This window comes from Danio aesculapii, chromosome 4 (assembly GCF_903798145.1).
Source record: "Danio aesculapii chromosome 4, fDanAes4.1, whole genome shotgun sequence".
NCBI lineage: Eukaryota > Metazoa > Chordata > Actinopteri > Cypriniformes > Danionidae > Danio > Danio aesculapii.
In genome coordinates this window covers 4,372,770-4,399,999 of record NC_079438.1, presented here as the reverse complement: position 1 = coordinate 4,399,999, position 27,230 = coordinate 4,372,770, and the positions used below count along the sequence as shown (strand labels likewise).

Below are 27,230 nucleotides of genomic sequence, written 5' to 3'. Positions count from 1 at the left end.
TTTCACCTGTTGCTGGAGATTGTCTACAGTATTTTGCACCACGGACATCCGATCTTCCGTGTCGCTGGTGCGCTGTTCTGTCATGGTTAATCCGTTTGAAAAGTTTCGACCTCTTGTTTTACCTCCTGTATGGCTGAGAAAATCTCCGTAAATTTGATTGGGAAGTCTTCTCTCATACTTGCGATTGCATCCATAATGGGACTCTCTTGGTTTTTAATCGATGTTTGCGCTGGTTTCTTTAGCTTCGAATGTTGCGCTAGCCTGGCCAATGGCGGACTCGGCCTCATCATGATTTCCGTGTTTCTTCTTTGCAGTTGGCGATGTCATGTTATCTTGGAGTTATTGAACGTTACAGTGGTTTGTTGGTTATATTTTCGTTCAGTTTGTGGCTGTTTAAAAGCGAATTTCTTGAATGTTGCAGGAGCGTGAATAGGTACATCTGGTCAATGCGCCGCCATGTTGTCCTCCCATCTCAATTTATTTTCGGTCACGACGATCCTGTAGGCAGTAAGCTCTTTCAATGATTATCGGACTGGAAAAAGAGCTCTGTCCCAGTACTTCAGGTAGCCATCTTTCAAGAAATCCCGTCGCATCTGGGCCCTCCACCCACTCTGGTAGACCAGTAAGACGCACGTTATTGCGACGACTTCGATTTTCCCTGATCTTCCAGTTTCAGCTCCCATAGGTTTCACCTGTTGCTGGAGATTGTCTACAGTATTTTGCACCACGGACATCCGATCTTCCGTGTCGCTGGTGCGCTGTTCTGCCGTGGTTAATCCGTTTGAAAAGTCTTCGACCTCTTGTTTTACCTCCTGTATGGCTGAGAAAATCTCTGTAAATTTGATTGAGAAGTCTTCTCTCATACTTGCGATTGCATCCGTAATGGGACTCTCTTGGTTTTTAATCGATGTTTGCGCTGGTTTCTTTAGCTTCGAATGTTGCGCTAGCCTGGCCAATGGCGGACTCGGCCTCATCTTGATTTCCGTGTTTCTTCTTTGCAGTTCGCGATGTCATGTTATCTTGGAGTTATTGAACGTTACAGTGGTTCGTTGGTTATATTTTCGTTCAGTTTGTGGCTGTTTAAAAGCGAAGTTCTCGAATGTTGCAGGAGCGTGAATAGGTACGTCCTGTCAATGCGCCGCCATGTTGTCCTCCCACCTCAATTTATTTTATTGACAATTTGAAACAATAATTATTTCTTAGCCACAAACTTTAAATGCGTCAAAACAAGCTAAATATAGCTGTATACGATACTTTTTATTGACATGTTACAGCAAAAAAAAAATGAAATGAAAGAATGATCACATGCACACGGTTGAGGCTAATTAATAATCTGTTCAAAGCGAAAGCAATCAACGCTGCATACAAAAAGACGAATCTGGAGCTCTTGAAAGCAGCAAGACTGGGTGCATTAGCATAACTCTTTGTCCAGTCTATTTAAAAAAGAACCGATCACAGTTGCCTTCCAGGCAGTGTCGCTTCACGCAAGGAAACGGGAGCGCGTACGCGTTTTAAAAAGCTGCGCGCATCACATCAGCTCTTAGCACGAGTGATCATGCTTTCGTTCGTTATTCACCTGCTTTCTTTTGCTCGTGCGAACACAGTTATTTTTGTTAGTCGTGCTATTTCTCGATTGTATTATCGCATTATCGTTATCGCTATTATCGTGTGCTTATATACAGCCTCCAGAGGTGTATTTGATTATATTCAGTTTTTGCTGTTAGATACATGAAAAGCACCGTTTTAGTAGTATCGTTTGCTTGTAGATTTTTTTCTTTATTTGTATTCGAAAGTCCGTTTTGTTTTTTTTTACTGAACATATTAGATACTTTTGCGTCGAGTGATCGACCTGACACGCATCGCCTCCCTTGCGCGTAGCTGTGCATTTATAATTCTGCGTGCTGTTTGTGTTGCTATACCACTTCTGAAATACTCGCTGGCAGTAGGATTTTGCATTTCTTCGCTGGTGTATTGTTTTTTTCTGAACGCTACCTTAATGTACAAGAAGCTAAAAGTCGCTGATTCTGAGGCGGGAACCGGCGGACGTGCAACAACTTTAATCATAAGGTAAACAAAACAAAAGTTTCCATCTGGAGCTCCTTCACCGGATTCCACACTTATAAACACTTGCGGGTTTGTGCGTCTCTTGATCCCACCCACACTGCTTACAGCTACCACGTCCAGCAATCACAAAGCTTGTGCTACGGGTCGTTGAGACGTTTTTTCTGAAAGGGCAGCATCGTCGTCAGCCACAGCGAGGGCTATGCGATAGCGTGAAGGCTGCGGTAATTACAGTAAAGTAAATGTGAAAGAGATGCATATTTGTAAAAAATAAAATTAAATTATATGCTTTCAAATGCAACTTTATACACAGGTATTCTGACCAACCCGACTTTAAAAATGAAAGGAATACACCAATGGCATCACACCAAATCTGTTTTCAGATCTGCCGAAGAGATTAAACGGATGTTAAAGGGCACCTATCACGCAAAACTCATTTTTAAAAGGGGTTTAAACACAGTTGTGTGGCAGCGGTGTGTGAATATTACCAGCTTCTAATGTTAAAAATGTATTAATTGTATTTTTTTTTATAATCGCACGTGATAAAAACTGTCTGCAGAAACAATCCTGATTGACATTCTCCATTTGTACGTGTCATGAGAGGGAAAGCCCCACCCATTAGTGACAATATCTCCCTCATTAGCAAAGGATGTTTGTCTCGTTTTTGAATCTGCCACTATGCTGACACACAGGCATTTGTAGCTCCGCCCTCTTTTGTAAAGAGCACACTATGGAGTCAATCTAGAGCCATGTATACTTGCAAAATAAAAGAAAGTTTTGCAAACAAAAAATAAAGTAGTGAGCAAAAAATATATCCAAATAAAAAAATAAATAAATATATTTAAAAAAAAAAAACGCAAAGCAAACATAAATTTGGGAGAAATAAAAATTTATTTTGCAAACAAAAATAAAAAATTTGAAAGGGAAAATTGAGTTTTGAGAAATAAAAAGGAAATTTGCAAACAAACAAAAAAGAACTGCAAATAAAAATCAAGCAGTGCAAAAAATACTTGCAATTAAAAAAAACTATATATATTAGCTAAATATTTTGATCTTTACAAAACAAAACAAACAAACTTCGGCGTTTGCAGCAGGCCAAGACCTACTGGGCTCTAAGACCACCTCGGTTATACTGTGTCTCCAGGTGATGACGTCACTTAAATGGAGGCAGGTTTGATCCCGCCGTAAACGCCCAACTTGTCTTGACTCCGCCCCCTTGTCAAATCAGGGCCACAAAGTGAAACGCGCAGAAACGTAAAGTGCAAAGTGAAAACCGCATCGCAATCGACTGGACGGGTTTTGCTATAAAAAAAGTTTAGCAATTTTTTTTATTTTTATTTCAAATATTTATTTATTTTTTTTTTTGGCAAATTTCCTTTTTATTTCTCAAAACTTAGTTTTCCTTTTGAAGTTCTTTTATTTTATTTTGCAAGTGTATATGGCCCTAAATTGACTCCATAGCACATCTCATTGGAATTTAAAGTGACAGTCACCAAAACTCCACCATTAGGATCAAAGCCTAAAAGGGGCAGTATTAAAGAGTAATAAGACATTATTTGTGTGGTGAAACTTCACACACACACACACACACACACACACTAGGGACATCAGAGACTTATTTTACATCTTGTAAAAATGGGCATAATAGGTTCCCTTTAAATAAGTATGAAAATCTAAAGAGCTGAGGGGCCTTTAAGTGTTTTTTGAAGACCCTGTGTTACTGTTATGCCTTATTAAATATGTAATTAAGCCAAATACATTTTTTCTCCATGTTAATTCGCAGGTCATGTCTTTATGTAAAGTCGAAATGAGTTAGCGAATGCTCTTTCAGTTCATTTTGATATGAGAAACACTTTCCACAATGCTGGCAGGACAGAAGCTTCTCTTCAGTGTGAATCCTCATGTGGATGTTGAGGTATCCTTTTCGACAGAACTCTTTCCCACAGTGGTGGCAGGTGTAGGGGTTTACTTCAGCGTGAACTCTCATGTGGTCTTTGAGACTTCGACTGTAGCCAAAACTGGCTCCGCATTCAGTGCACGTGTACGGCTTCTCTCCGGTGTGGATTCTCATATGGATTTTGCGAGTCTGGTTATGCTTAAAGCTCACTCCACATTCGGTGCATGTGAAGGGCTTCTCTCCGGTGTGAATTCTCATGTGGACGTCGAGTCTTGTTTTATGCGTAAAACTCATTCCGCATGTACTGCAGATGTGACGGCATATGTGCTTTCTGAGGTTGTGTTTTCGACTGTAAACCTTCCCGCACTGTTGGCACGCCATCTCTCCGGTGTGGACTCTCATGTGGACCTTAAGGTTTTTTTTGCTACTGAAACTCCTTCCACAGAGATGGCACGAGAAATCACTTATTTGGCCTTTTTTTTCAGTCTCTGAGCAGGTGGAGTCTTCGATTTCGGTTTTGAAATCTTGTTCTTCCTTAATCGGATCACTCAGTTCTTCCTGTTCTTCCTTTACTGCAGTCAGATCTGAGGTAAAGAGACAAAACAATGACATGCGCAAAAACCAACATAATAATACTACCGAAATATCTGTTACCTCTAATCTTTACTAGCGATGCACAAATCCTGATACTTGGATCGGATATCGGTTCGATACCGCATATTTTTGGATTGCTGTTTCCTAAATCATATTGCGCTGTGCAATACTCAAATACTTAAAATACTTTAGTTAAACAGTAGCATACTTTGCGATTATGCTTGGTCTCAATACTCCGAATTTTGGTATCGGGATCAGATCTGTTTCGGTCGATACTCCGAATTTTGGTATCGGGATCGGATCTGTATCGGTCGATACTCAGAATTTTGGTGTCGGATCGGATCTGTATCGGTCGATACTCAGAATTTTGGTATCGGGATCGGATCTGTTTCGGTCGATACTCCGAATTTTGGTATCGGGATCGGATCTGTATCGTCGATAGTCAGAATTTTGGTATCGGGATCGGATCTGTACCGGTCGATACTCAGAATTTTGGTATCGAGATCGGATCTGTTTCGGTCGATACTCTGAATTTTGGTATCGGGATCGGATCTGTATCGTCCATAGTCAGAATTTTGGTATCGGGATCGGATCTGTATCGGTCGATAGTCAGAATTTTGGTATCGGGATCGGATCTGTATCGGTCGATACTCCGAATTTTTGTATCGAGATCGGATCTGTATCGGTCGATACTCAGAATTTTGGTATCGGCATCGGATCTGTATCATCGATAGTCAGAATTTTGGTATCGAGATCGGATCTGTATCGGTCGATACTCAGAATTTTGGTGTCGGGATCGGATCTGTATTGGTCGATACTCCGAATTTTGGTATCGAGATCGGATCTGTATCGGTCGATACTCAGAATTTTGGTGTCGGATCGGATCTGTATTGTCGATAGTCAGAATTTTGGTATCGGGATCGGATCTGTATCGGTCGATACTCAGAATTTTGGTATCGAGATCGGATCTGTATCGGTCGATACTCAGAATTTTGGTATCGATATCGGATCTGTATCGGTCGATACTCAGAATTTTGGTATCGAGATCAGATCTATATCGGTCGATACTCAGAATTTTGGTGTCAGATCGGATCTGTATTGGTCGATACTCCGAATTTTGGTATCGGGATCGGATCTGTATCGTCGATAGTCAGAATTTTGGTATCGGGATCGGATCTGTATCGGTCGATAGTCAGAATTTTGGCATCGGGATCGGATCTGTATCGGTCGATACTCCGAATTTTTGTATCGAGATCGGATCTGTATCGGTCGATACTCAGAATTTTGGTATCGGCATCGGATCTGTATCATCGATAGTCAGAATTTTGGTATCGAGATCGGATCTGTATCGGTCGATACTCAGAATTTTGGTGTCGGGATCGGATCTGTATTGGTCGATACTCCGAATTTTGGTATCGAGATCGGATCTGTATCGGTCGATACTCAGAATTTTGGTATCGAGATCAGATCTATATCGGTCGATACTCAGAATTTTGGTGTCAGATCGGATCTGTATTGGTCGATACTCCGAATTTTGGTGTCAGAGATCGGATCTGTTTCGGTCGATACTCTGAATTTTGGTATCGGGATCGGATCTGTATCGTCGATAGTCAGAATTTTGGTATCGGGATCGGATCTGTATCGGTCGATACTCAGAATTTTGGTATCGGGATCGGATCTGTATCGGTCGATACTCCGAATTTTTGTATCGAGATCGGATCTGTATCGGTCGATACTCAGAATTTTGGTATCGAGATCAGATCTGTATCGGTCGATACTCAGAATTTTGGTGTCAGATCGGATCTGTATTGGTCGATACTCCGAATTTTGGTATCGGCATCGGATCTGTATCATCGATAGTCAGAATTTTGGTATCGAGATCGGATCTGTATCGGTCGATACTCAGAATTTTGGTGTCAGATCGGATCTGTATTGGTCGATACTCCGAATTTTGGTGTCAGAGATCGGATCTGTTTCGGTCGATACTCTGAATTTTGGTATCGGGATCGGATCTGTATCGTCGATAGTCAGAATTTTGGTATCGGGATCGGATCTGTATCGGTCGATACTCAGAATTTTGGTATCGGGATCGGATCTGTATCGGTCGATACTCCGAATTTTTGTATCGAGATCGGATCTGTATCGGTCGATACTCAGAATTTTGGTATCGAGATCAGATCTGTATCGGTCGATACTCAGAATTTTGGTGTCAGATCGGATCTGTATTGGTCGATACTCCGAATTTTGGTATCGGCATCGGATCTGTATCATCGATAGTCAGAATTTTGGTATCGAGATCGGATCTGTATCGGTCGATACTCAGAATTTTGGTGTCGGGATCAGATCTGTATTGGTCGATACTCCGAATTTTGGTATCGAGATCGGATCTGTATCGGTCGATACTCAGAATTTTGGTGTCGGATCGGATCTGTATTGTCGATAGTCAGAATTTTGGTATCGGGATCGGATCTGTATCGGTCGATACTCAGAATTTTGGTATCGAGATCGGATCTGTATCGGTCGATACTCAGAATTTTGGTATCGAGATCGGATCTGTATCGGTCGATACTCAGAATTTTGGTGTCGGATCGGATCTGTATTGTCGATAGTCAGAATTTTGGTATCGGGATCGGATCTGTATCGGTCGATACTCAGAATTTTGGTATCGAGATCGGATCTGTATCGGTCGATACTCAGAATTTTGGTATCGAGATCGGATCTGTATCGGTCGATACTCAGAATTTTGGTATCGAGATCAGATCTATATCGGTCGATACTCAGAATTTTGGTGTCAGATCGGATCTGTATTGGTCGATACTCCGAATTTTGGTATCGGCATCGGATCTGTATCATCGATAGTCAGAATTTTAGTATCGAGATCGGATCTGTATCGGTCGATACTCAGAATTTTGGTATCGAGATCGGATCTGTATCGGTCGATACTCAGAATTTTGGTGTCGGATCGGATCTGTATCGGTCGATACTCAGAATTTTGGTGTCGGATCGGATCGGATCTGTATCGTCGATAGTCAGAATTTTGGTATCGGGATTGGATCTGTATCAGTCGATACTCAGAATTTTGGTGTCAGATCGGATCTGTATTGGTCGATACTCCAAATTTTGGTATCGGGATCGGATCTGTATCATCGATAGTCAGAATTTTGGTATCGAGATCGGATCAGTTCCAAAAAAAATGATATCGGTGCATCCCTAATCTTTACTTCCTTTAGCACACTATTCAAACACATTTGAGTTACGCTTTAGTCTCAGAAGAGGGAAATCTGCATCAATACATGATTCTATAGAGATTTAGAGAGGGTGGTTTGTTTTACTGTGTTTACCACATGACTTAATGCTGTAGTCTTGTTTGTTCTCACGTCTCACTGTGTGTGTTGTGACTGTTCGTTAACGTAAACATGAAGGCATTTCCTGCAGATGTCATGCATGGATTATTTAGTATGCCTGCATGATTCATTGATTTTAATCCGAAATCGTGCAACCGAAAAGGTGCGATTATTTCAATTATTACTATGGCGATAAGGGAGGTGAGTAATTAAAACAATCCTACTAACGTTACTTAAAAAGCAGACAACTGTTACAGCAGAACCCTCAAGCCCCTATTTCACTGCAATGGAGATGAAATTAAAGCGAACTCCATCTCTGCTCTGCTTCTCTCTCTCTTTCTTTGTGTGTGTGGACCCTTGACCTGCTTGCGTGAGGTAACGTTTCGTCCTCTTTCTAGGCTGTTACAGCGATTCTTGTGGATGCACACACACACACACACACGAGTGTTATTCTGCACCGCGAGTTTTCTCCAACATGTCGGTAATGGATCAGCTGTGAATACGGTAACATTAGCTAACCGCGACTATTTATCTGTATCCGTGTCACTCATCGGTGAATAACACCAGAGCCGCACTAATCGTTAAAGCCAATCGCAGCCCTTTCTGTTGAGTGCAGGAACACAATGACCAATCACAGGGGTTTAAGAACTCAACAACGCTCAAAGGGCAAGCGGGATAATATTAACATTTATTAATTGGCTATAAATGCTCATCTCTGCATGTACTTGAGTTTTGTTTGATACATTCAAAAAGAGCGTTTACTTGAGCAGGTAAAACTAAAGGTACAGTTCATATATCTGACTGCTGTAAAGCCTGATTTATACTCTGTGTCCGCTAGTTTGCTTGAGTGCAAGCTATGTTTGCGGAGGTTCGTTTTGGGTGCACACGACATGATATAGGCTGGCGGAGCACATGATTTTTTTTTTTTTTTTTGAGACTCGAGCGAACATTTCGCGCGGTGCCACGTTTGATTTGAGTTGAATATGAAACCCTTTGAAGAGATTTTGTCTGAAACAGGTACCGTAATCAGTATACGTGATCATAGAGATAACCAGGTGACCATTAATTCTTGGCTAGAAATAGCAGCAGTCGTGCGAAAGGAGGAAAGATTTTGTTAAAAAGTTAGGAAAAACCTGAGGGATAAGTTTGATTTTTTTATTATAACGTGTTAAAAAGTGTCATGTTGGGGGCGTGTCCACAGTTCGCTGATTTAGGGGTGTGTTGCTTCACATGTAAATTAGTTTCGGCTTCCCGCCCAACGTAACAAGGGGGCGGGGCCATGAGCTCACCCGCTCTGCGTTTGCAACAGATTCTGACAGGCAGACTGAGAGGAGCCACATTCAGTCGTACATGTACGATTTGGACACAGACCAAGCAGAGAGTACAAAATCATATGTGTCTTTGTACAGTTTTACAGCCAACTGTGTGCTAGTTTCAAGTGCCGAGCTTGTACACAGAAACTAATAACCACACACACTGAATTAACTTTGACTGAGGCACCGGATGCGCCGCTCGAAGCCGCGACACGGCACACTAGACACTCTCTGTGGCGCGGCAGAAACATGAAGTGTCCCGAATCGTCGCGCCACGCATTTTTGAATTCTAAACATAGGTTTCTATCAGGGTACACACAACGGCGAACTGCGAACGGCGACACACGTCCGACTTGAGTGTACCCTGATAGAAACCGATGTTTAGAATTCTAAAACGCATGCTAGTTAAGATCACAGGGAGCTTCTGGGATCGCGAGAAATGCAAACGGCTGAAGTATAAGGTAGACTCGACGAGAAGTACACATGTTTGCAAACCTACCTAAAGATACAACCAATAATTCCGATTAGAGCGATAATGTGGAGAATATTGCTCTTGTGTTGAGCCCAATGAGCCTTGCATCTAAAAATAGAGCTAGCATGTTCCTTTAGAGATATCGCTTCGACTCATGCTGAAAATGGCGGACGTGAATCAACAAACTGAGGATATGATGACGCGCCTGTCAATCAATATTGGTGGGCGGGGGGACCGCACTCCTACGTAAAGTTGCGGTCGATTTGAAAACCGCTCCAATTGGTCCACCGTTTTTGATGTTGTTAAATTGAAAAAAAAGCACTGGGTGTGTTTATATCACCCCAATATGACGGTCTATACACCATACATGCACATATGTCTGTCCAAACAGCTTGAAAAGTAGATTTTTTACCATAGGTGCCCTTTAAAGCCAAAAGAGGCCATGGGAAAAGTGGAGACCCAGGTACACAATTACAGCATATGTTTTTCCACCAGTCATAGGTTTTACACTGACCTATATATTACAATTTTGAATTGAAAACAATTTAATAGAAACAAAAAACTATAATTAAGGTACAAAATATTTCTTTGATAATAGGAAAAGAATATTTGAACCTATCGGTTTACAATATACTGATGCCCTGTCTTTCTAGGCTTTATTGTTGATAATGATCAGGAATGTTGGACCATTATTGGCTTTTAAGCATAGCGGGACAGAAACTAGCCAGACAGTAATGTGTGAATTGTGGAGCAGGCTAAATCTAAAAAAAAAACATTAGTATTTTTAGTAAGTGTGCTCTTTTTTTGCCTTTATTCTAGCCATAATAAAAAAATATATTTGTAGAGCAACCCATGTTCTGTTGTCATTAATATTGTAATAAACGTTAATAGGTAAAACCGTCCGAGATATGAACAAAAGCAAGTGAAGCATCAAAGTTTGCTTAAAAAAAATCTAGAATGGTTCAAAAATATTTATAATTATTAAAATAAATTATAAAAATAATTAGTTTAAAAATCTTGAATGATATTAACGATATGACGCAGTTCCGGAAACGTCCTACTTCTCTGTTTATACGTCTGACTTTTGACCGCCCCCTGTCATTTCAAAGAATATCACAACGGCGAATGCATCAAGTATAAAAGCCTTGTCGGTTTCGTGAGGTGCGTGCACAGTAGCAGAAGTGCGCGATGCAGTGCCAGGCGAAAGTATAAATCCAGCGTAAAGGTTTATATATACTATTTTATATATCATTAATTTAATTTAAAATACTTTAGTTATTTTCTGTTCCGTTTGTCATGACAACTTCATTGAAAAAAAGTGGTTTTACATAAACAGTAGCATACTTTGCGATTGTGCTTGGACTTTCTTTTGTGCTGTTAAAACCCCCAAATCAAACCTGCAGCTCTTATTCGAGATTATAGTCAATTGCATTTTAATTCGCAATTTTAATCAGATAATTCGCAATTCGTTTTTTAATCTAAATCGTGCAGCGCTAGTATCATAAAACAGCGCAGTGTATTTCGTCACCTTGAAATTATAAGGTTCTATCTACGTTCTGAATGATTTTAAGATATGAAGCTTCAAAGTTTTTGCATTCCATTTAGCAAACAGTATGTGTGTAGCATTTTTTATGTAAATAAAAAGTCTTAAAACGTGTCGGCGCCGGTGGTGTGGTGGTTGGTGCGTCGACGCGTGCACTCCGGTGCTCACGGCGACCCGAGTTCGATTCCGCCTCGCGGTCCTATGCCGATCCTTCCCCTCTCTCTGCTCCCCATGCTTTCCTGTCAATACTCTCTACTGTCCTCTCAAATAAAGGTTAAAAACCCTGAAAAATAATAATAAAATAAAAAAAACGTAAACAACTTACAAAAATCACCCCCAATCACCATCATGAACAGCACTGTGGCTGCAGTAGAGTCATTTAGGTTCCTGGGCACCACCATCTCTTAGGATCTGAAGTGGGACATTCATATAGACTCTATTGTGAAGAAAGCCCAGCAGAGACTGTACTTCCTTCGTCAGCTGAGGAAGTTTAACCTGCCACAGGGGCTGCTCGTACAGTTCTACTCAGCTGTCATCCAATCCATCCTCTGCACTTCAATCACCGTCTGGTTCGGCTCAGCTGCCAAACCCACCTCCGTAGACTACAGCGAATAGTCCGGACTACTGAACGAATCACTGGCACAACCCTTCCTACACTTCAAGAACTGTACTCTTCCAGAGTGAGTAAAAGGGCTCGCAAAATCACTCTGGACGCCTCACACCCAGCACACTACCTGTTCGAACTGTTACCGTCCGGTCGGTGCTTCAGAGCACCAAGCACAAAAACAGCCAGACACAGGAAAAAGTTTCTTTCCTCAGGCTGTCTACCTTATGAACAGTTAAAGATTCCCCTACTGTGCTATAAATATGTGCAATACTTTCTCATACGCACTTGTACACAGCACTTTATATCAATATACAATGCAATACCTCTCCATTCGCATTGTACACAGCACCTTATAACCTGTAAATTTATAACAATCTGTACATACAACTCAACATCCAGGTTTCTTGACTAACCGCATCTGTTTAATGTTCATCTTCTTTTTTCAGATTTATTTTGTGTTGTCACTTTATGTACACTGGAAGCTTCTGTAGCCAAAACAAATTCCTTGTGTGTGTGAAGCACACTTGGAAATAAAACTGATTCTGATTCTGAAAAACATCCCATAATGTAAATAAGTTGTCATTTAATAAGAATATGTTAACTCAATTTTGACAAAAATGTCAGATAGAACCTTATAATTCCAAAGGTGACCATTTCTCTTGAGAAGACCAAGAAGTCTTACGACAAGTAATTTAACAACCGAAAGAGTGGGAAGTCAGTTCCTGACCTGAGAGCAAGGTTCTAGATTAACTTTTGACATTTTAAACTGTGAGAATAAGTAACTAGCTAAACCGCAGTTATATTTAGTTATTCGATTCTGTATAAAATTTACTTTCTGTTAATTATTATCACGATTTCATCAGATGTAAAATAAAAAAATTAAATCCTACATGCTGCATTTATCCTCTCCTTGAACCTGTGGAGCATCACAGAAATGATATGCTTCTCGACTTGATGATTTCCTGGGTTTTGTCAGTTAATTGAAAAATATCTAGGTCTTAATTTGTAACTATTAGTGTTCGTTTTTTAGAAACAAGTGCATAGTTTTACTGTTTTGTTGATTTCCTTTCACTCACAAAGTTCTGCTAGCACAATTACTGCATTTATATCGCTGAAAATGAGGTATTTTTATTATTTATTGGCCATTTCTGATTCTAATTTTAATTCATTGTACTTGTAAAATTATAGCAATTTAATTCATTATTAATTAGAAACTTTTGGGTTTTACAACACAGTAATTGTTTGGGCTCTTTAATCTTGAGAACACCCATAAGACTTATATCAAAACCCTCCTTCATTATGGTAGAGCTGCAGATCTGATAGAGAATCAAATGACTTGAGTTGAGCTTTGAGAATAAAAACCAACCTGTTAGCTCCTCGGGATCTTCTTGTTTCAGTGAGAACACTTCAGTAATCCTGATGTCTTCATGTCTGAATGTTTCTTCAATCATCACGTCTACACTCTCCTCTTTAATAAACGCCATCTTTATAATAGCGTCACATGGAACTTCAGGGATTTTCTGTGGGTTTAAGAGGAGAATAATCAACTGAGAGACCAATAAATGCTAATTAAATCGCTCTGTGTCTCAGTCAGTTCTTTAGTTCACTAGTCAGTGCACTAGTGAGGGAGTTAGTCCGAGTGAGAGCCTTAAAACAGACATCTTATAACTATTACTACAAATGATTAAAAATAAACATGCAATTTATTAAAAGGGTTATTCAGGCATAATTATAGAACATTTCATACAGGTTAGTTCGTGTAAACCGCAGGTTGTTTACCTTCATTTTCAGGTGACCATCAGGTTTTTAAAAATCTCCTTCACTTCTTACTGTCGTACAGACGCGCTTTATTCACACAAAACCCCATTAAAAAGCACACGTTAGACTTTGTAATTAAGTAATGTCACTTTACCAATATCGTTTATAAAGAAAAGACAACATTCAACAGCACCAACCAGTCATTAAAACGCCTTAAACCGGTAAAAACACGAACCTTTTCTCATCCGAATCACAACAGCAGCCGGAGCGCGGCGCATACACTGATGACGTCATACACCAATCCAAAATAAAAGTCATCGCTTTAAAGTGAATCGACTAATTTCAATCGATTAATTAAAAATATATATTTTTTTCTTATATTTTATATAATATATACTAGATCACAAACTGATTCACAAACATAGAATTAATATGCAACATTTATTATGTAATTGGGTACGCTTAGGGTATCTCTGATGATTTGCTTGAACTGCTCTCCTCTATACCACACATTTGTACCGGGTTGGATTTTGTTGAGCCAGCACAAAACCTTCACTTAAGAGACAGTGAAGTTATTTCACGATGATGGTGCGTAATTCTAATAGGACGAGTCAAATCAAATTGACCGGTAATATGTTTTTAAAAGAAACATATTGTGAAGTAAAATATTTGAAATAAGCCAAAACATATCCTATGATGGGGCATTTTTCATTCATTTTTTTTGGCTTAAGTCCCTTTACTAATCTCGGGTCGCCACAGGGGAATGAACTGCCAATTATTATTAAAATGATAATGATAATGTATATATATATATATCATATCATAAATGTAAATTGTTTGAATGATGATAGAATATCTTGTATAGTAAATGCATTGTGATACACATGCAGATAAAATCCCTGCTGAAAAATCCAGCTTAAACCAGCCTAGGCTGGTTGGCTGGTTTTAGCTGGTTGACCAGCCTGGTTTTAGAGAGGTTTTGGCCACTTCCAGGCTGGTTTCCAGCCATTTCCAGCCTGGTCTTAGCTGGTCAGGCTGGAAAATGACCAGCTAAAACCACCTTAACCAGTCTGGTTTAAGTTGGACATAGCTGGTTTTGGCTGGGCTCCCAGCCTGGTTTGGCTGGTCAAGCTGGTTTTAGCTGGTCATCCTCCAGCCTGACCAGCTAAGACCAGGCTGGAAATAGCTGGAAACCAGCCAGGAAATGGTCAAAACCCCTCTAAAACCAGCCTGGTCAACCAGCTAAAACTAACTAACCAGCCTAGGCTGGTTTAAGCTGTTTTTTTCAACAGGGATGCATTTAAGATAAAAGTGCTGCCAACATTAACCCACTTCATAATATTCAGTTTGATTTAATATGACACGGTGATGCACATTGTTTTCTGCTTTCTGGTTCACATCAATTACGGAAAATGTAATTGAGGCAAGGTGGCACAGTGGCTCAATGGTTAGCACTGTCGCTTCACAGCAAGGTTGCTGGTTTGAATCCTGGCTGGGCCAGTTGGCATTTCTGTGTGGAGTTTGCATGTTCTCCCCGTGTTGGCGTGGGTTTCCTGCTGGTGCTCCGGTTTCCCCCACAGTCCAAACGTATGCTGGAATAGTTGGTGGTTCATTCCGCTGTGGCGACCTCTGAAATAGAAACTGAGCTGAAGGAAAATGAATGAATGATTGATTGAGGCAAATTCCACACATTTGCGTCTCATAATCTGCGCCATTTTCTTGATGAAGCGGTAATTCACCTCCGTGCTCATGATTGCATTGAGTTGAATGCAATGTACTTGCACAAATACTTAGTGCTGCATTTGGTGTAAACCCAGCATAAAAAGCTGCCACCTGTTGGTTTAGAGTGCCCTTAACATACATCACAGCGCATCTTTTTTTGATGTGAACCGAGACTTTTTTAAAATAAGAAGGCGGAGAAAAGTCAGTTTATTAAAACACCTTTGCACTTGTAGACATGGCCTTATTATAACCTCCAAATGGTGTGAGGTTACATGTGCTGGTCATGTGATCAGATCATTTTCAAAAAGTTGATTTATTTTACTAGTTGAATTCAAGAAGAGAAACATGTATACTGTAAACATTCATTCCACACAGACTGATATATTTTAAGTGTTTATTTCTTTTCATTTTGATCATTTTGATCTAATAAAACCCCCAAATTCAGTATTTCAGAAAAGACACCTGAGGTGCGTCACAAATCGCATACTTATGCACTATTCGAAGCCATTTTGTAATATAGTGTAGAGCATCGACACTGAAAACTCTAAAAATAATAAATCCACTTTAATTACTGAAGGGATTTTTGATGATTTCAACGTCATCTTATGCATTAATAGACTTATCCTTGCATTAATAGTTTAATTCTGTTTTTAACCAATTACATGGACTTATGCAGATGTGTTTATCCTCATATAACCTTATGTGCTTAACCTCCATAACAGCTGTGGATTCGTGTGACTGATAACCGAGGAGTTAACTCCTCTGTACTTATTATCACAAAAATGTTACAACTCTACTTTCAGAGTGTGCTCGTTTCCAGGAATAATCACAGACGGGAGGGGTGAAGGCTCACTTTGCGTTACTTTTTCTGTGCAGATTAGCTTGTCCTGCCTAACAACTGATGATTGAACTGATCTAGATGGAGGATATTTCTTACAGGGGGGGGGGGGGTGGCTGAAGAGAGACGACGATAAATATGGGGGGTGAGGAAGTGTGTGTGTGTATGTGCTCAGCTGACACGGACTGTCTGTGTTGCTGTTCTGTTAAAGTACCCGCCCCCATTACGTCAGAGAGTGAATCACTACTGACGTAATGGGGGCGGGTACTTTCACTTTTCACTGCTACAGCCCCTCCCTCACCTCTGCTCGCGTTCAAACCAAACTGAGATCGGCGCGGTGTTTCTTATGGCGGGTTTTTATCCTTCATACATGTTGAGAGATCGAGTTGATTGACTTGATGAGGGAATATGTCTTGACATAACCCACACAGACGTGACTTGAGATCTTGAGAGGATCACAGCGCATCAAACGAACAGTATTAACAAAAGAAAAACACAACTGAAGACACTTAAATGCTTGTATTTGTTGTATTTGCAGCAGCTCTGTGATGCTCGTCCACAACTTCATGCATTGGGTTAAATTAGGCTGTCCAGTGTCTTCGTTCAGTCGCTTGCAATCATGGTGGAAACCCAGACAGGCTGTCAGGCAGCGTAATACAGGGAGTGAATCAAAGCGCATTAAATGATCGGTAATTAAAAGGGGAAAGAGGAAAACTAGAATAAATATCTATACTTTTATATAAGACACACATCTGATGCTAGTATTTGCAGCAGCTCCTTGTCCACAGCTTCACGCATTGGGTTAAAGTAGGCTTTACAGTCTCCTATACTTACATTAGCCGCATTTCCACTATCGGGCCAGTGCGAGCCAGGGCTTTAATCGGGCCAGGCCGGGCCAATAGCCCGGGAGGTTGAGAAATGAGGCCGAAATCATGTCGCGGTTCCACTGTCAGCGCGTCACGCAAACACCGCCGCCAGAACGTCGCCCGAATCAAACGTCACACAACCCGTCACACAACCCGCCCACTTCAGCGGGAACAAAAAACTCAAATTATAACCACAAACACAACCTGGCATCACTACGAGAGCTGAAAGATGGAGAACGCCGAAGCGATTGCTTTTTTACTGTTTGTGGTCTGTTGGTGTAAGGCCAGACAGCGATCCCTGGATAAGGACATTCGAGTTCGGCTGCATTTACTTCGAACACAGATTTTGGATGCAAGGCGCAAAAGAGCAGCCGAGCGACGAGAACGACGTATACAACGACAACGGCAACAGTGGATGAACATGGTAATATTTCCCGTGATTGTTTTTGTAGCATTTTGTTGTTTGTAAATACCATCATATATGCCGTGTTGTTGTTAAGGAAAACTCCGCCTTTGTACGCAACCCCGCCCCGAAGCCCCAGTTGGCCCTCCTTGGCCCAAGGTATTCGGCGGGCCAAAAAAGGCCGGACGCTGGCCCCAAGGAAGCCCCGCTTTGGCCCGATTACGCCCCGGAAGTGATAGTGGAAACGCGACTGGCCTTGGCTCGCCCTGGCTCACTCGCTTTAGGCGCGATAGTGGAAACGCGGCTATTGTTTCTGTTCAGCGCAGGGAACTGAACCAACCTCCATTGCGCCGATTTGCGATTTCTCAAAACCTGTCGGTGAGTCAAAATCGGGGCTAAAATCATGCAGTCTAAACTCGGCATTACTGGAAGTGACTCCTAACGTGGACGTTAAGACCTCGTCTATACATGAAGCTCATTCCGCATTGAGAGCATGCGTATGCCTTCTCTCCAGTGTGGATTCTCAAGTGGCTACGAAGAGTCTGTTTATGCGGAAACCTCTGTCCACACTGAGTGCAAGAGTACGGTTTCTCTCCAGTGTGAACTCTCAGATGGATTTTAAGAGTTTGTTTGTGCTTAAAGCTCTGTCCACAGTGAGAGCACGTGTACAGCTTTACTGCGGTGTGAATCCTGGCGTGGCTAGTAAGAGCCGTTTTTTTCGTGAAACTCAGTCCGCAGTCGGAGCACTTGTGAGGCTTCTCTCCGGTGTGAATTACCAGGTGGTTATTAAGAGTATGTTTACGTGTAAAACCGGATCCGCATTGATGGCAGATGTAAGGCTTCTCTCCGGTGTGAGTTGTGAAGTGGACATTAAGAGCGTTTTTATGCGTAAAACCTATCCCGCATTGGGAGCACATATAAGGCTTTTCTCCGGTGTGAATGCGCGTGTGGATGCGAAGAGATTGTTTGGTGGCGAAGCTCAATCCGCATTGAGCACACGTGAAAGGCTTCTCTCCCGTGTGATTTCTCATGTGGCTATTAAACGTTTGTTTGTGCGTAAAACTCAGTCCACATTGGGCACACAGGTACGGCTTTTCGCCGGTGTGAATTCTCATGTGGATTTTAAGACACTGTTTTTTCCTGAAACTCAGTTCACATTGGGTGCACGAGTAGGGCTTCTCTCCCGTGTGAATTCTCATGTGTAGATTAAGATTTTTTCGGTATGAAAAGGTCAGTCCACATTGGGCGCACAGATAAGGTTTCTCTCCGGTGTGAATGCTCATGTGGCCATTAAGAGTTTGTTTACGCGTGAAACTCAATCCGCATTGAGAGCATCTGTAAGGCTTCTCTCCGGTGTGGACTCTCATGTGGACTCTAAGATTCTGTTTGTGTGTGAAACATTTTCCACATTGATTGCATGTGAGAGAGCTCTGGATTATTTCTGGTGACGAAGTCTTTTCCGTCTGCGAGTGAGTAGAATCTTCAGTTTTGAAATCTTGATCTCCCTTAATCTGATCCCTCGGATCTTCCCGCTCTTTTTTTAGTTCGGTCAGATCTGGGGTAAAAAGAAACAAATTGCAAGATAGTGTTTATATCATAACTAAAACCAACAAGATACTAAAAATAAACGGAGACCCGGAAGGGATGTGATGGTGGGGGAAAAAATGGGTGGGGGAAAAAATGGTATACAGAAGCCAAGGGCGTAGATTTGTTCTTGACATTGGTGGTAAACAGCACAAACTGTTCCGCTTTAAAAGAAAAAAACATGAATAAAGTACTTAATAATATAAAACAAACACTTAATAACGCAAATAACAATCACATTCCATGCTGCAAAAGTCAATTTACATGACTTTAATGCAGTCGGTCTTTGAGGAGGTATGAATGTAGAGAAATTTAGAGAGGTCTGAGAGGTTTTATCCAGATTAGTGTTTCTTATTATCCTGGAGGCCAAAACTGAAACGAAATTTTTGTTAATTGCACATCCTTGGTTAATAGTATTATGGTGAACTCCTAGCGAACTTGACCTTGTGCACATGTAGGTTACTAGGGTTGACGGAGCATTATTTTATTTTAAAGTCGATTCAATTATAGGTAGATTTCAGTAATTGGTGGATATTGGTCCATGCCAATTCTACGTCCTTGACAGATATCATACGGAGTGAGCTCGTCAGTCATTTGCTGATTCAGAGGTTGCGTATGAAGGGCGGTGATCGACGCACAGCTTTGATGAATAGAAAGTGAAAGCAGACATTTTTAGATTAATTTCATCGTACTTTCAAGATTCAAAATATGGGAGAAGTATGGGAAAATACCTAATAATAGGATGATGGCGAGGCAGAATGGCAAAATATTGGAGAATCCTGGCAAAAACAGGAGGGTTGACATGTATGAAGTGAACAGGAAGTGTTTGTGGAACAACAATTTTGCGAGGGAACTTAAAAAAAAAATTCCCAATGCTCGGTTTTTTATTTCTTCCACCCATTTTTTCCCCAACATCACGTCCCTTCCGGGTCTCCATAAAAATACACTTTAAACTACTGAGACAGCCTTTAACAGTTACTCGGATTTCTTAAGCACAGTCCCGAAAAACATCCCTGGGTAATGACTGTACACTAGTGTTAGTAAGTAAGTAATGTGTATTTATATAGCACATTTATTGTGCTTGGCCTAACACCCAAAACACTTCACAATTATGAGTGTTCTCTCCACACCACCAGTGAGCAGCATCCACTTGGATGATGCGACGGCAGCCACAGGACAACGGCGCCAGTGCGCTCACCACACACCAGCTGTCGGTGGAGAGATAGAGCCAATTCACTGGATGGGGATGATTGGGAGGCCATGATGGGTAAGGGTCAATGGAGGGAATTTGGTCAGGACACCCCTACTCTTGATGAGAAGTGCCATGGGATTTTCAATAACCTCGGTTTAACGTCTCATCCGAAGAACGGCGCTTACTGACAGTATAGCGTCAGGACCCTTACAAACCGCAGGTTGAGCACCCCCTGCTGGCCTCACTAACACCACTTCCAACAGCAACCTAGCTTTCCTATGTGGTCTCCCATCTAGGTACTGACCAAGCTCAGCCCTACTTCGCTTCAGTGAGTAACTGGTCACGGGCTGCAGGGTGATATGGCTGTGATGTGTAGTGTAGGGAACAGAAATGTATAGTAACGAAGTAGAACTGCTTCACTACTATACTTAAGTACTAAAAGGCTGTATCTACTGGAGTATTGTTTTTTTCCTCCTACTTCCACTTTTACTTCAGTATATATTTTCGGTGAGTTTGATACTTTTACTCCGATAGATGTTTTTATGTGCTGCATTGTTACTCGTTACAATTCTAAAAATGTTACGAATCATTCCAAACCCACATTATCACTGCGAGAGCAGTAGATGGCTCTGTCACAGGCTTGAATAAGCTGACTTGTCATAATTGAGTGAATTAGACGATCAAAGAAGACAGTGCTGCCTGCCTGCATTAAGAGCACTTTAGTTTTTCGACATGGAAATCCCAGAAATTCCACCTTCAACGCCTTCACTTTCAACTGATCGTGGCGATGAGGAAGAAGACCACCCTATATAGAGTCCATGTTCGCATTTGTTGGCGCGAAAGACAATTCATATAGAATGAAATGCATGCGTCTGTCCATGAAGGAATTTTGATGATTTTAACTTTGTCCCATGCATGAACACACTGATCCTTGCATTAATAATTTAATTCTGTTTTTAATTAATTACAACTCATGCTGATGTGCTTAACCTCATCTAACCTTGCTCCATAACAGCTGTGTCTTATAACCGATTATAACTGATAACCGAGAAGTTAACTCCACTGTACTTATTATCACCAAAATGTTACAACTCCACTTTCAGACAGCTTGCAGGCTCTGTTATGTGTATGCGTAACTTTTTCTGTGCAGATTCGCTGTTCTGCCTAACAACTGATAAGTTGTTGGGGGGAGGGGCGATAAATATGGGGGGAAGAGGGTGTGGGTGTCTAGCTGACACAGACTGCCTGTGTTGCTGTTCTCTTGACACCCGGAGCTCTGTAATGCCTTATTCATCCAATTACTAAAATTGTTTAAACTTATCTGAAACTTGTCTATAGCACTTGTTCACTGCTGCTCTTATAGTTGTGTGAATTGCTTCCTTGTCCTCATTTGTAAGTCGCTTTGGATAAAAGCGTCTGCTAAATGACTAAATGTAAATGTAAATGTAAATTTAAAGCCTCTGACTGATGTTTTAACCTGGGAGGACTAGAAAAAGTCCAACATCCAAAGAGCGCGAAATAATGGCCTTCAAAAATTCACCGCCGAATTTGAAGAAGCATATCAAGGTAAGTTAAAATTAATATACAGAACACAGCAGTTTGAGCTATCTGCAAGCGCTAGATAAGTTAACTAACGTTAGCTACCCGCAGTTCATAACATGCTGCGATGTTCACTTAACGTTAACTAGCTGACTATCGTAAAAGCTGTGTCATGCTGAATGGCTTCCTAAATGTGTGACTGCTTTATGTATAGCAGTTTAAGAAGGGAATAAGCTGCGGAGAAAAAAAAAGCACAAGCAGGGAAGAGAGGGGAGGGCTTGCTTCTGTTGACAAAACGTTAAGCTCTGTGTTTTTAGGAGTTCTAATCACGTTTGTTTTTACATTAGAAATACCTTAAAGTGGCCTACTGGCCTTTGAGAACTTTTAGTCGCCCCAACAAGTTGAGGATAAGAAGAAAATGCGCAAGTTCCAAAAAATGGCTGCTTGATGCAAACTAGTTTAAGAAGGGAATCAGCTGTGGAGAAAAAAAGGCTCAATTTAGGTACTCTTTTCATAACGTTGTTTCAAGCCTGTGATGTCTTTTAACTGCTTTCTTTAATAACTACATTACACAATACTTGTACTTTGACTTAGTATTTAAGTGGCACATTTTAAAATAAACTACGTGCAATTCTTAAGTACAAAAAATGTCGAATAATTAAGTATTTTCATTTATGGCTCCTAAACTCCAGAATAGCCTTCCTGATAATATCCTTTTCTGCTAGGCGGTTGCTAAGGTGTTGCTAAGTGGTTGCTAGGCGGTTGCTAAGGTGTTGCTAAGTGGTTGCTAGGCGGTTGCTAAGGTGTTGCTAGGTGGTTGCTAAGGTGTTACAAGGTGGTTGCTAAGGTGTTGCTAGGTGGTTACTATACGGTTGCTAAGGTGTTGCTAGGTGGTTGCTAAGGTGTTGCTAGGTAGTTGCTATGCGGTTGCTAAGATGTTGCTATGTGGTTGCTATGGTGTTGCTAGGTGGTTGCTATGCGGTTGCTAAGGTGTTGCTAGGTGGTTGCTAGGCAGTTGCTAAGGTGTTGCTAAGTGGTTGCTAAGGTGTTGCTAGGTGGTTGCTATGCGGTTGTCAAGGTGTTGTTAGGTGGTTGCTAAGGTGTTGCTAGGTGGTTGCTAAGGTGTTGCTAGGTGGTTTCAAAGGTGTTGCTAGGTGGTTGCTAGGCGGTTGCTAAGGTGTTACTGGGTGGTTGCTAGGCAGTTGCTAAGGTGTTGCTAAGTGGTTGCTATGCGGTTGTCAAGGTGTTGTTAGGTGGTTGCTAAAGTGTTGCTAGGTGGTTTCTAAGGTGTTGCTAAGTGGTTGCTAAGGTGTTGCTAGGAAGTTGCTATGCGGTTGCTAAGGTGTTGCTAGGTGGTTGCTAGGCAGTTGCTAAGAGGTTGCTAGGCGGTTGCTAAGGTGTTGCTAAGTGGTTGCTAGGCGGTTGCTAAGGTGTTGCTAGGTGGTTGCTAAGGTGTTACAAGGTGGTTGCTAAGGTGTTGCTAGGTGGTTGCTATACGGTTGCTAAGGTGTTGCTAGGTGGTTGCTAAGGTGTTGCTAGGTAGTTGCTATGCAGTTGCTAAGATGTTGCTATGTGGTTGCTATGGTGTTGCTAGGTGGTTGCTATGCGGTTGCTAAGGTGTTGCTAGGTGGTTGCTAGGCAGTTGCTAAGGTGTTGCTAAGTGGTTGCTAAGGTGTTGCTAGGTGGTTGCTATACGGTTGTCAAGGTGTTGTTAGGTGGTTGCTAAGGTGTTGCTAGGTGGTTTCAAAGGTGTTGCTAGGTGGTTGCTATGCGGTTGCTAAGGTGTTACTGGGTGGTTGCTATGCGGTTGCTAAGGTGTTGCTAGGTGGTTGCTAAAGTGTTGCTAGGTGGTTTCTAAGGTGTTGCTAAGTGGTTGCTAAGGTGTTGCTAGGTAGTTGCTATGCGGTTGCTAAGGTGTTGCTAGGTGGTTGCTAGGCAGTTGCTAAGGTGTTGCTAAGTGGTTGCTAAGGTGTTGCAAGGTGGTTGCTATGCGGTTGCTAAGGTGTTACTAGGTGGTTGCTATGCAGTTGCTAAGGTGTTGCTAGGTGGTTGCTAAGGTGTTGCTTGGTGGTTGCTATGCGGTTGCTAAGGTGTTGCTAGGTGGTTGCTATGGTGTTGCTAGGCGGTTGCTACAGTGTTGCTAAGTGGTTGCTAAGGTGTTGCTATGCGGTTGCTAAAGTGTTGCTAGGTGGTTGCTAGGCAGTTGCTAAGGTGTTGCTGGGTGGTTGCTAAGGTGTTGCTAGGTGGTTGCTATGCAGTTGCTAAGGTGTTGCTAGGTGGTTGCTAAGGTGTTGCTAGGTGGTTGCTATGCGGTTGCTAAGGTGTTGCTAGGTGGTTGCTAAGGTGTTGCTAGGTGGTTGCTAGGCAGTTGCTAAGGTGTTGCTAAGTGGTTGCTAGGCGGTTGCTAAGGTGTTGCTAGGTGGTTGCTATGCGGTTGCTAAGGTGTTACTAGGTGGTTGCTATGTGGTTGGTAAGGTGTTGCTAGGTGGTTGCTAGGCGGTTGCTAAGGTGTTGCTAAGTGGTTGCTAAGGTGTTGCTACGTGGTTGCTATGCGGTTGCTAAGGTGTTGCTAAGGTGTTGCTAGGTGGTTGCTATGCGGTTGCTAAGGTGTTGCTAGGCGGTTGCTAAGGTGTTGCTAGGTGGTTGCTAAGGTGTTGCTAGGTGGTTGCTATGCGGTTGCTAAGATGTTGCTAGGTGGTTGCTAAGGTGTTGCTAGGTGGTTGCTAAGGTGTTGCTAGGTGGTTGCTAAGGTGTTGCTAGGTGGTTGCTAAGGTGTTGCTAGGTGGTTGCTATGCGGTTGCTAAGGTGTTGCTAAGTGGTTGCTAAGGTGTTGCTAGGCGGTTGCTAAGGTGTTGCTAGGTGGTTGCTAAGGTGTTGCTAGGTGGTTGCTAAGGTGTTGCTAGGTGGTTGCTATGCGGTTGCTAAGGTGTTGCTAGGCGGTTGCTAAGGTGTTGCTAAGGTGTTTCTAGGTGGTTGGTATGCGGTTGCTAAGGTGTTGCTAGGTGGTTGCTAAGGTGTTGCTAGGTGGTTGCTATGCGGTTGCTAAGGTGTTACTAGGTGGTTGCTATGCGGTTGCTAAGGTGTTGCTAGGTGGTTGCTAAGGTGGTTGCTAGGTGGTTGCTAGGCGGTTGCTAAGGTGTTGCTAGGTGGTTGCTATGCGGTTGCTAAGGTGTTGCTAGGTGGTTGCTAAGGTGTTGCTATGCAGTTGGTAAGGTGTTGCTAGGTGGTTGCTAAGGTGTTGCTAGGTGGTTGCTATGCGGTTGCTAAGGTGTTGCTAGGTGGTTGCTAGGCGGTTGCTAAGGTGTTGCTAGGTGGTTGCTAGGCAGTTGCTAAGGTGTTGCTAGGCGGTTGCTAAGGTGTTGCTAGGCGGTTGCTAAGGTGTTGCTAGGTGGTTGCTAGGCAGTTGCTAAGGTGTTGCTAGGCGGTTGCTAAGGTGTTGCTAGGCGGTTGCTAAGGTGTTGCTAGGCGGTTGCTAAGGTGTTGCTAGGTGGTTGCTAGGCAGTTGCTAAGGTGTTGCTGGGCGGTTGCTAAGGTGTTGCTAGGCGGTTGCTAAGGTGTTGCTAGGTGGTTGCTAGGCAGTTGCTAAGGTGTTGCTAGGCGGTTGCTAAGGTGTTGCTAGGCGGTTGCTAAGGTGTTGCTAGGTGGTTGCTAGGCGGTTGCTAAGGTGTTGCTAGGCGGTTGCTATGCGGTTGCTAAGGTGTTGCTAGGTGGTTGCTAGGCGGTTGCTAAGGTGTTGCTAGGCGGTTGCTAAGGTGTTGCTAGGTGGTTGCTAAGGTGTTGCTAGGCGGTTGCTAAGGTGTTGCTAGGTGGTTGCTAGGCAGTTGCTAAGGTGTTGCTAGGCGGTTGCTAAGGTGTTGCTAGGTTGTTGCTAGGCGGTTGCTAAGGTGTTGCTAGGCGGTTGCTAAGGTGTTGCTAGGTGGTTGCTAGGCAGTTGCTAAGGTGTTGCTAGGCGGTTGCTAAGGTGTTGCTAGGCGGTTGCTAAGGTGTTGCTAGGTGGTTGCTAGGCAGTTGCTAAGGTGTTGCTGGGTGGTTGCTAAGGTGTTGCTAGGCGGTTGCTAAGGTGTTGCTAGGTGGTTGCTAGGCAGTTGCTAAGGTGTTGCTAGGCGGTTGCTAAGGTGTTGCTAGGCGGTTGCTAAGGTGTTGCTAGGTGGTTGCTAGGCGGTTGCTAAGGTGTTGCTAGGCGGTTGCTATGCGGTTGCTAAGGTGTTGCTAGGTGGTTGCTAGGCGGTTGCTAAGGTGTTGCTAGGCGGTTGCTAAGGTGTTGCTAGGTGGTTGCTAGGCAGTTGCTAAGGTGTTGCTAGGTGGTTGCAAGGCAGTTGCTAAGGTGTTGCTAGGCGGTTGCTAAGGTGTTGCTAGGCGGTTGCTAAGGTGTTGCTAGGTGGTTGCTAGGCAGTTGCTAAGGTGTTGCTAGGCGGTTGCTAGGCGGTTGCTAAGGTGTTGCTAGGTGGTTGCTAGGCGGTTGCTAAGGTGTTGCTAGGCGGTTGCTAAGGTGTTGCTAGGTTGTTGCTAGGCGGTTGCTAAGGTGTTGCTAGGCGGTTGCTAAGGTGTTGCTAGGCGGTTGCTAAGGTGTTGCTAGGTGGTTGCTAGGCAGTTGCTAAGGTGTTGCTAGGCGGTTGCTAAGGTGTTGCTAGGCGGTTGCTAAGGTGTTGCTAGGTGGTTGCTAGGCAGTTGCTAAGGTGTTGCTAGGTGGTTGCTAGGCAGTTGCTAAGGTGTTGCTAGGCGGTTGCTAAGGTGTTGGTAGGTGGTTGCTAAGGTGTTGCTAGGTGGTTGCTAGGCAGTTGCTAAGGTGTTGCTAGGCGGTTGCTAGGCGGTTGCTAAGGTGTTGCTAGGTGGTTGCTAGGCGGTTGCTAAGGTGTTGCTAGGCGGTTGCTAAGGTGTTGCTAGGTTGTTGCTAGGCGGTTGCTAAGGTGTTGCTAGGCGGTTGCTAAGGTGTTGCTAGGCGGTTGCTAAGGTGTTGCTAGGTGGTTGCTAGGCAGTTGCTAAGGTGTTGCTAGGCGGTTGCTAAGGTGTTGCTAGGCGGTTGCTAAGGTGTTGCTAGGTGGTTGCTAGGCAGTTGCTAAGGTGTTGCTAGGTGGTTGCTAGGCAGTTGCTAAGGTGTTGCTAGGCGGTTGCTAAGGTGTTGGTAGGTGGTTGCTAAGGTGTTGCTAGGTGGTTGCTAGGCAGTTGCTAAGGTGTTGCTAGGCGGTTGCTAGGCGGTTGCTAAGGTGTTGCTAGGTGGTTGCTATGGTGTTGCTAGGCGGTTGCTACAGTGTTGCTAAGTGGTTGCTAAGGTGTTGCTATGCGGTTGCTAAAGTGTTGCTAGGTGGTTGCTAGGCAGTTGCTAAGGTGTTGCTGGGTGGTTGCTAAGGTGTTGCTAGGTGGTTGCTATGCAGTTGCTAAGGTGTTGCTAGGTGGTTGCTAAGGTGTTGCTAGGTGGTTGCTATGCGGTTGCTAAGGTGTTGCTAGGTGGTTGCTAAGGTGTTGCTAGGTGGTTGCTAGGCAGTTGCTAAGGTGTTGC

General features: G+C 42.8%; 1 protein-coding gene across 3 annotated transcripts in view; it reads right to left on the bottom strand.

Annotated features, from left to right (window-relative positions):
* Window positions 1-3,442: 3,442 nt before the first annotated feature.
* LOC130221946 (gastrula zinc finger protein XlCGF26.1-like) overlaps window positions 3,443-27,230 on the bottom strand; it is a 33,645-nt gene continuing 9,857 nt past the window's right edge. Inside the window, exons 1-4 of one of the 3 annotated variants that reach the window (XM_056454536.1) lie at window positions 13,825-13,847; window positions 13,611-13,676; window positions 13,198-13,351; window positions 3,443-4,542 (exon numbers count right to left, since the gene is read on the bottom strand). In XM_056454536.1, the coding sequence (XP_056310511.1) occupies window positions 3,854-4,542; window positions 13,198-13,351; window positions 13,611-13,616 (849 nt within the window). In that variant the 5' untranslated portion in view covers window positions 13,617-13,676; window positions 13,825-13,847 and the 3' untranslated portion in view covers window positions 3,443-3,853. Of the gene's footprint in view, window positions 4,543-13,197; window positions 13,352-13,610; window positions 13,677-13,824; window positions 13,848-16,433; window positions 18,974-27,230 lie in introns of those variants that run through there. The other 2 variants (XM_056454538.1, XM_056454535.1) reach the window with 2 other exon arrangements.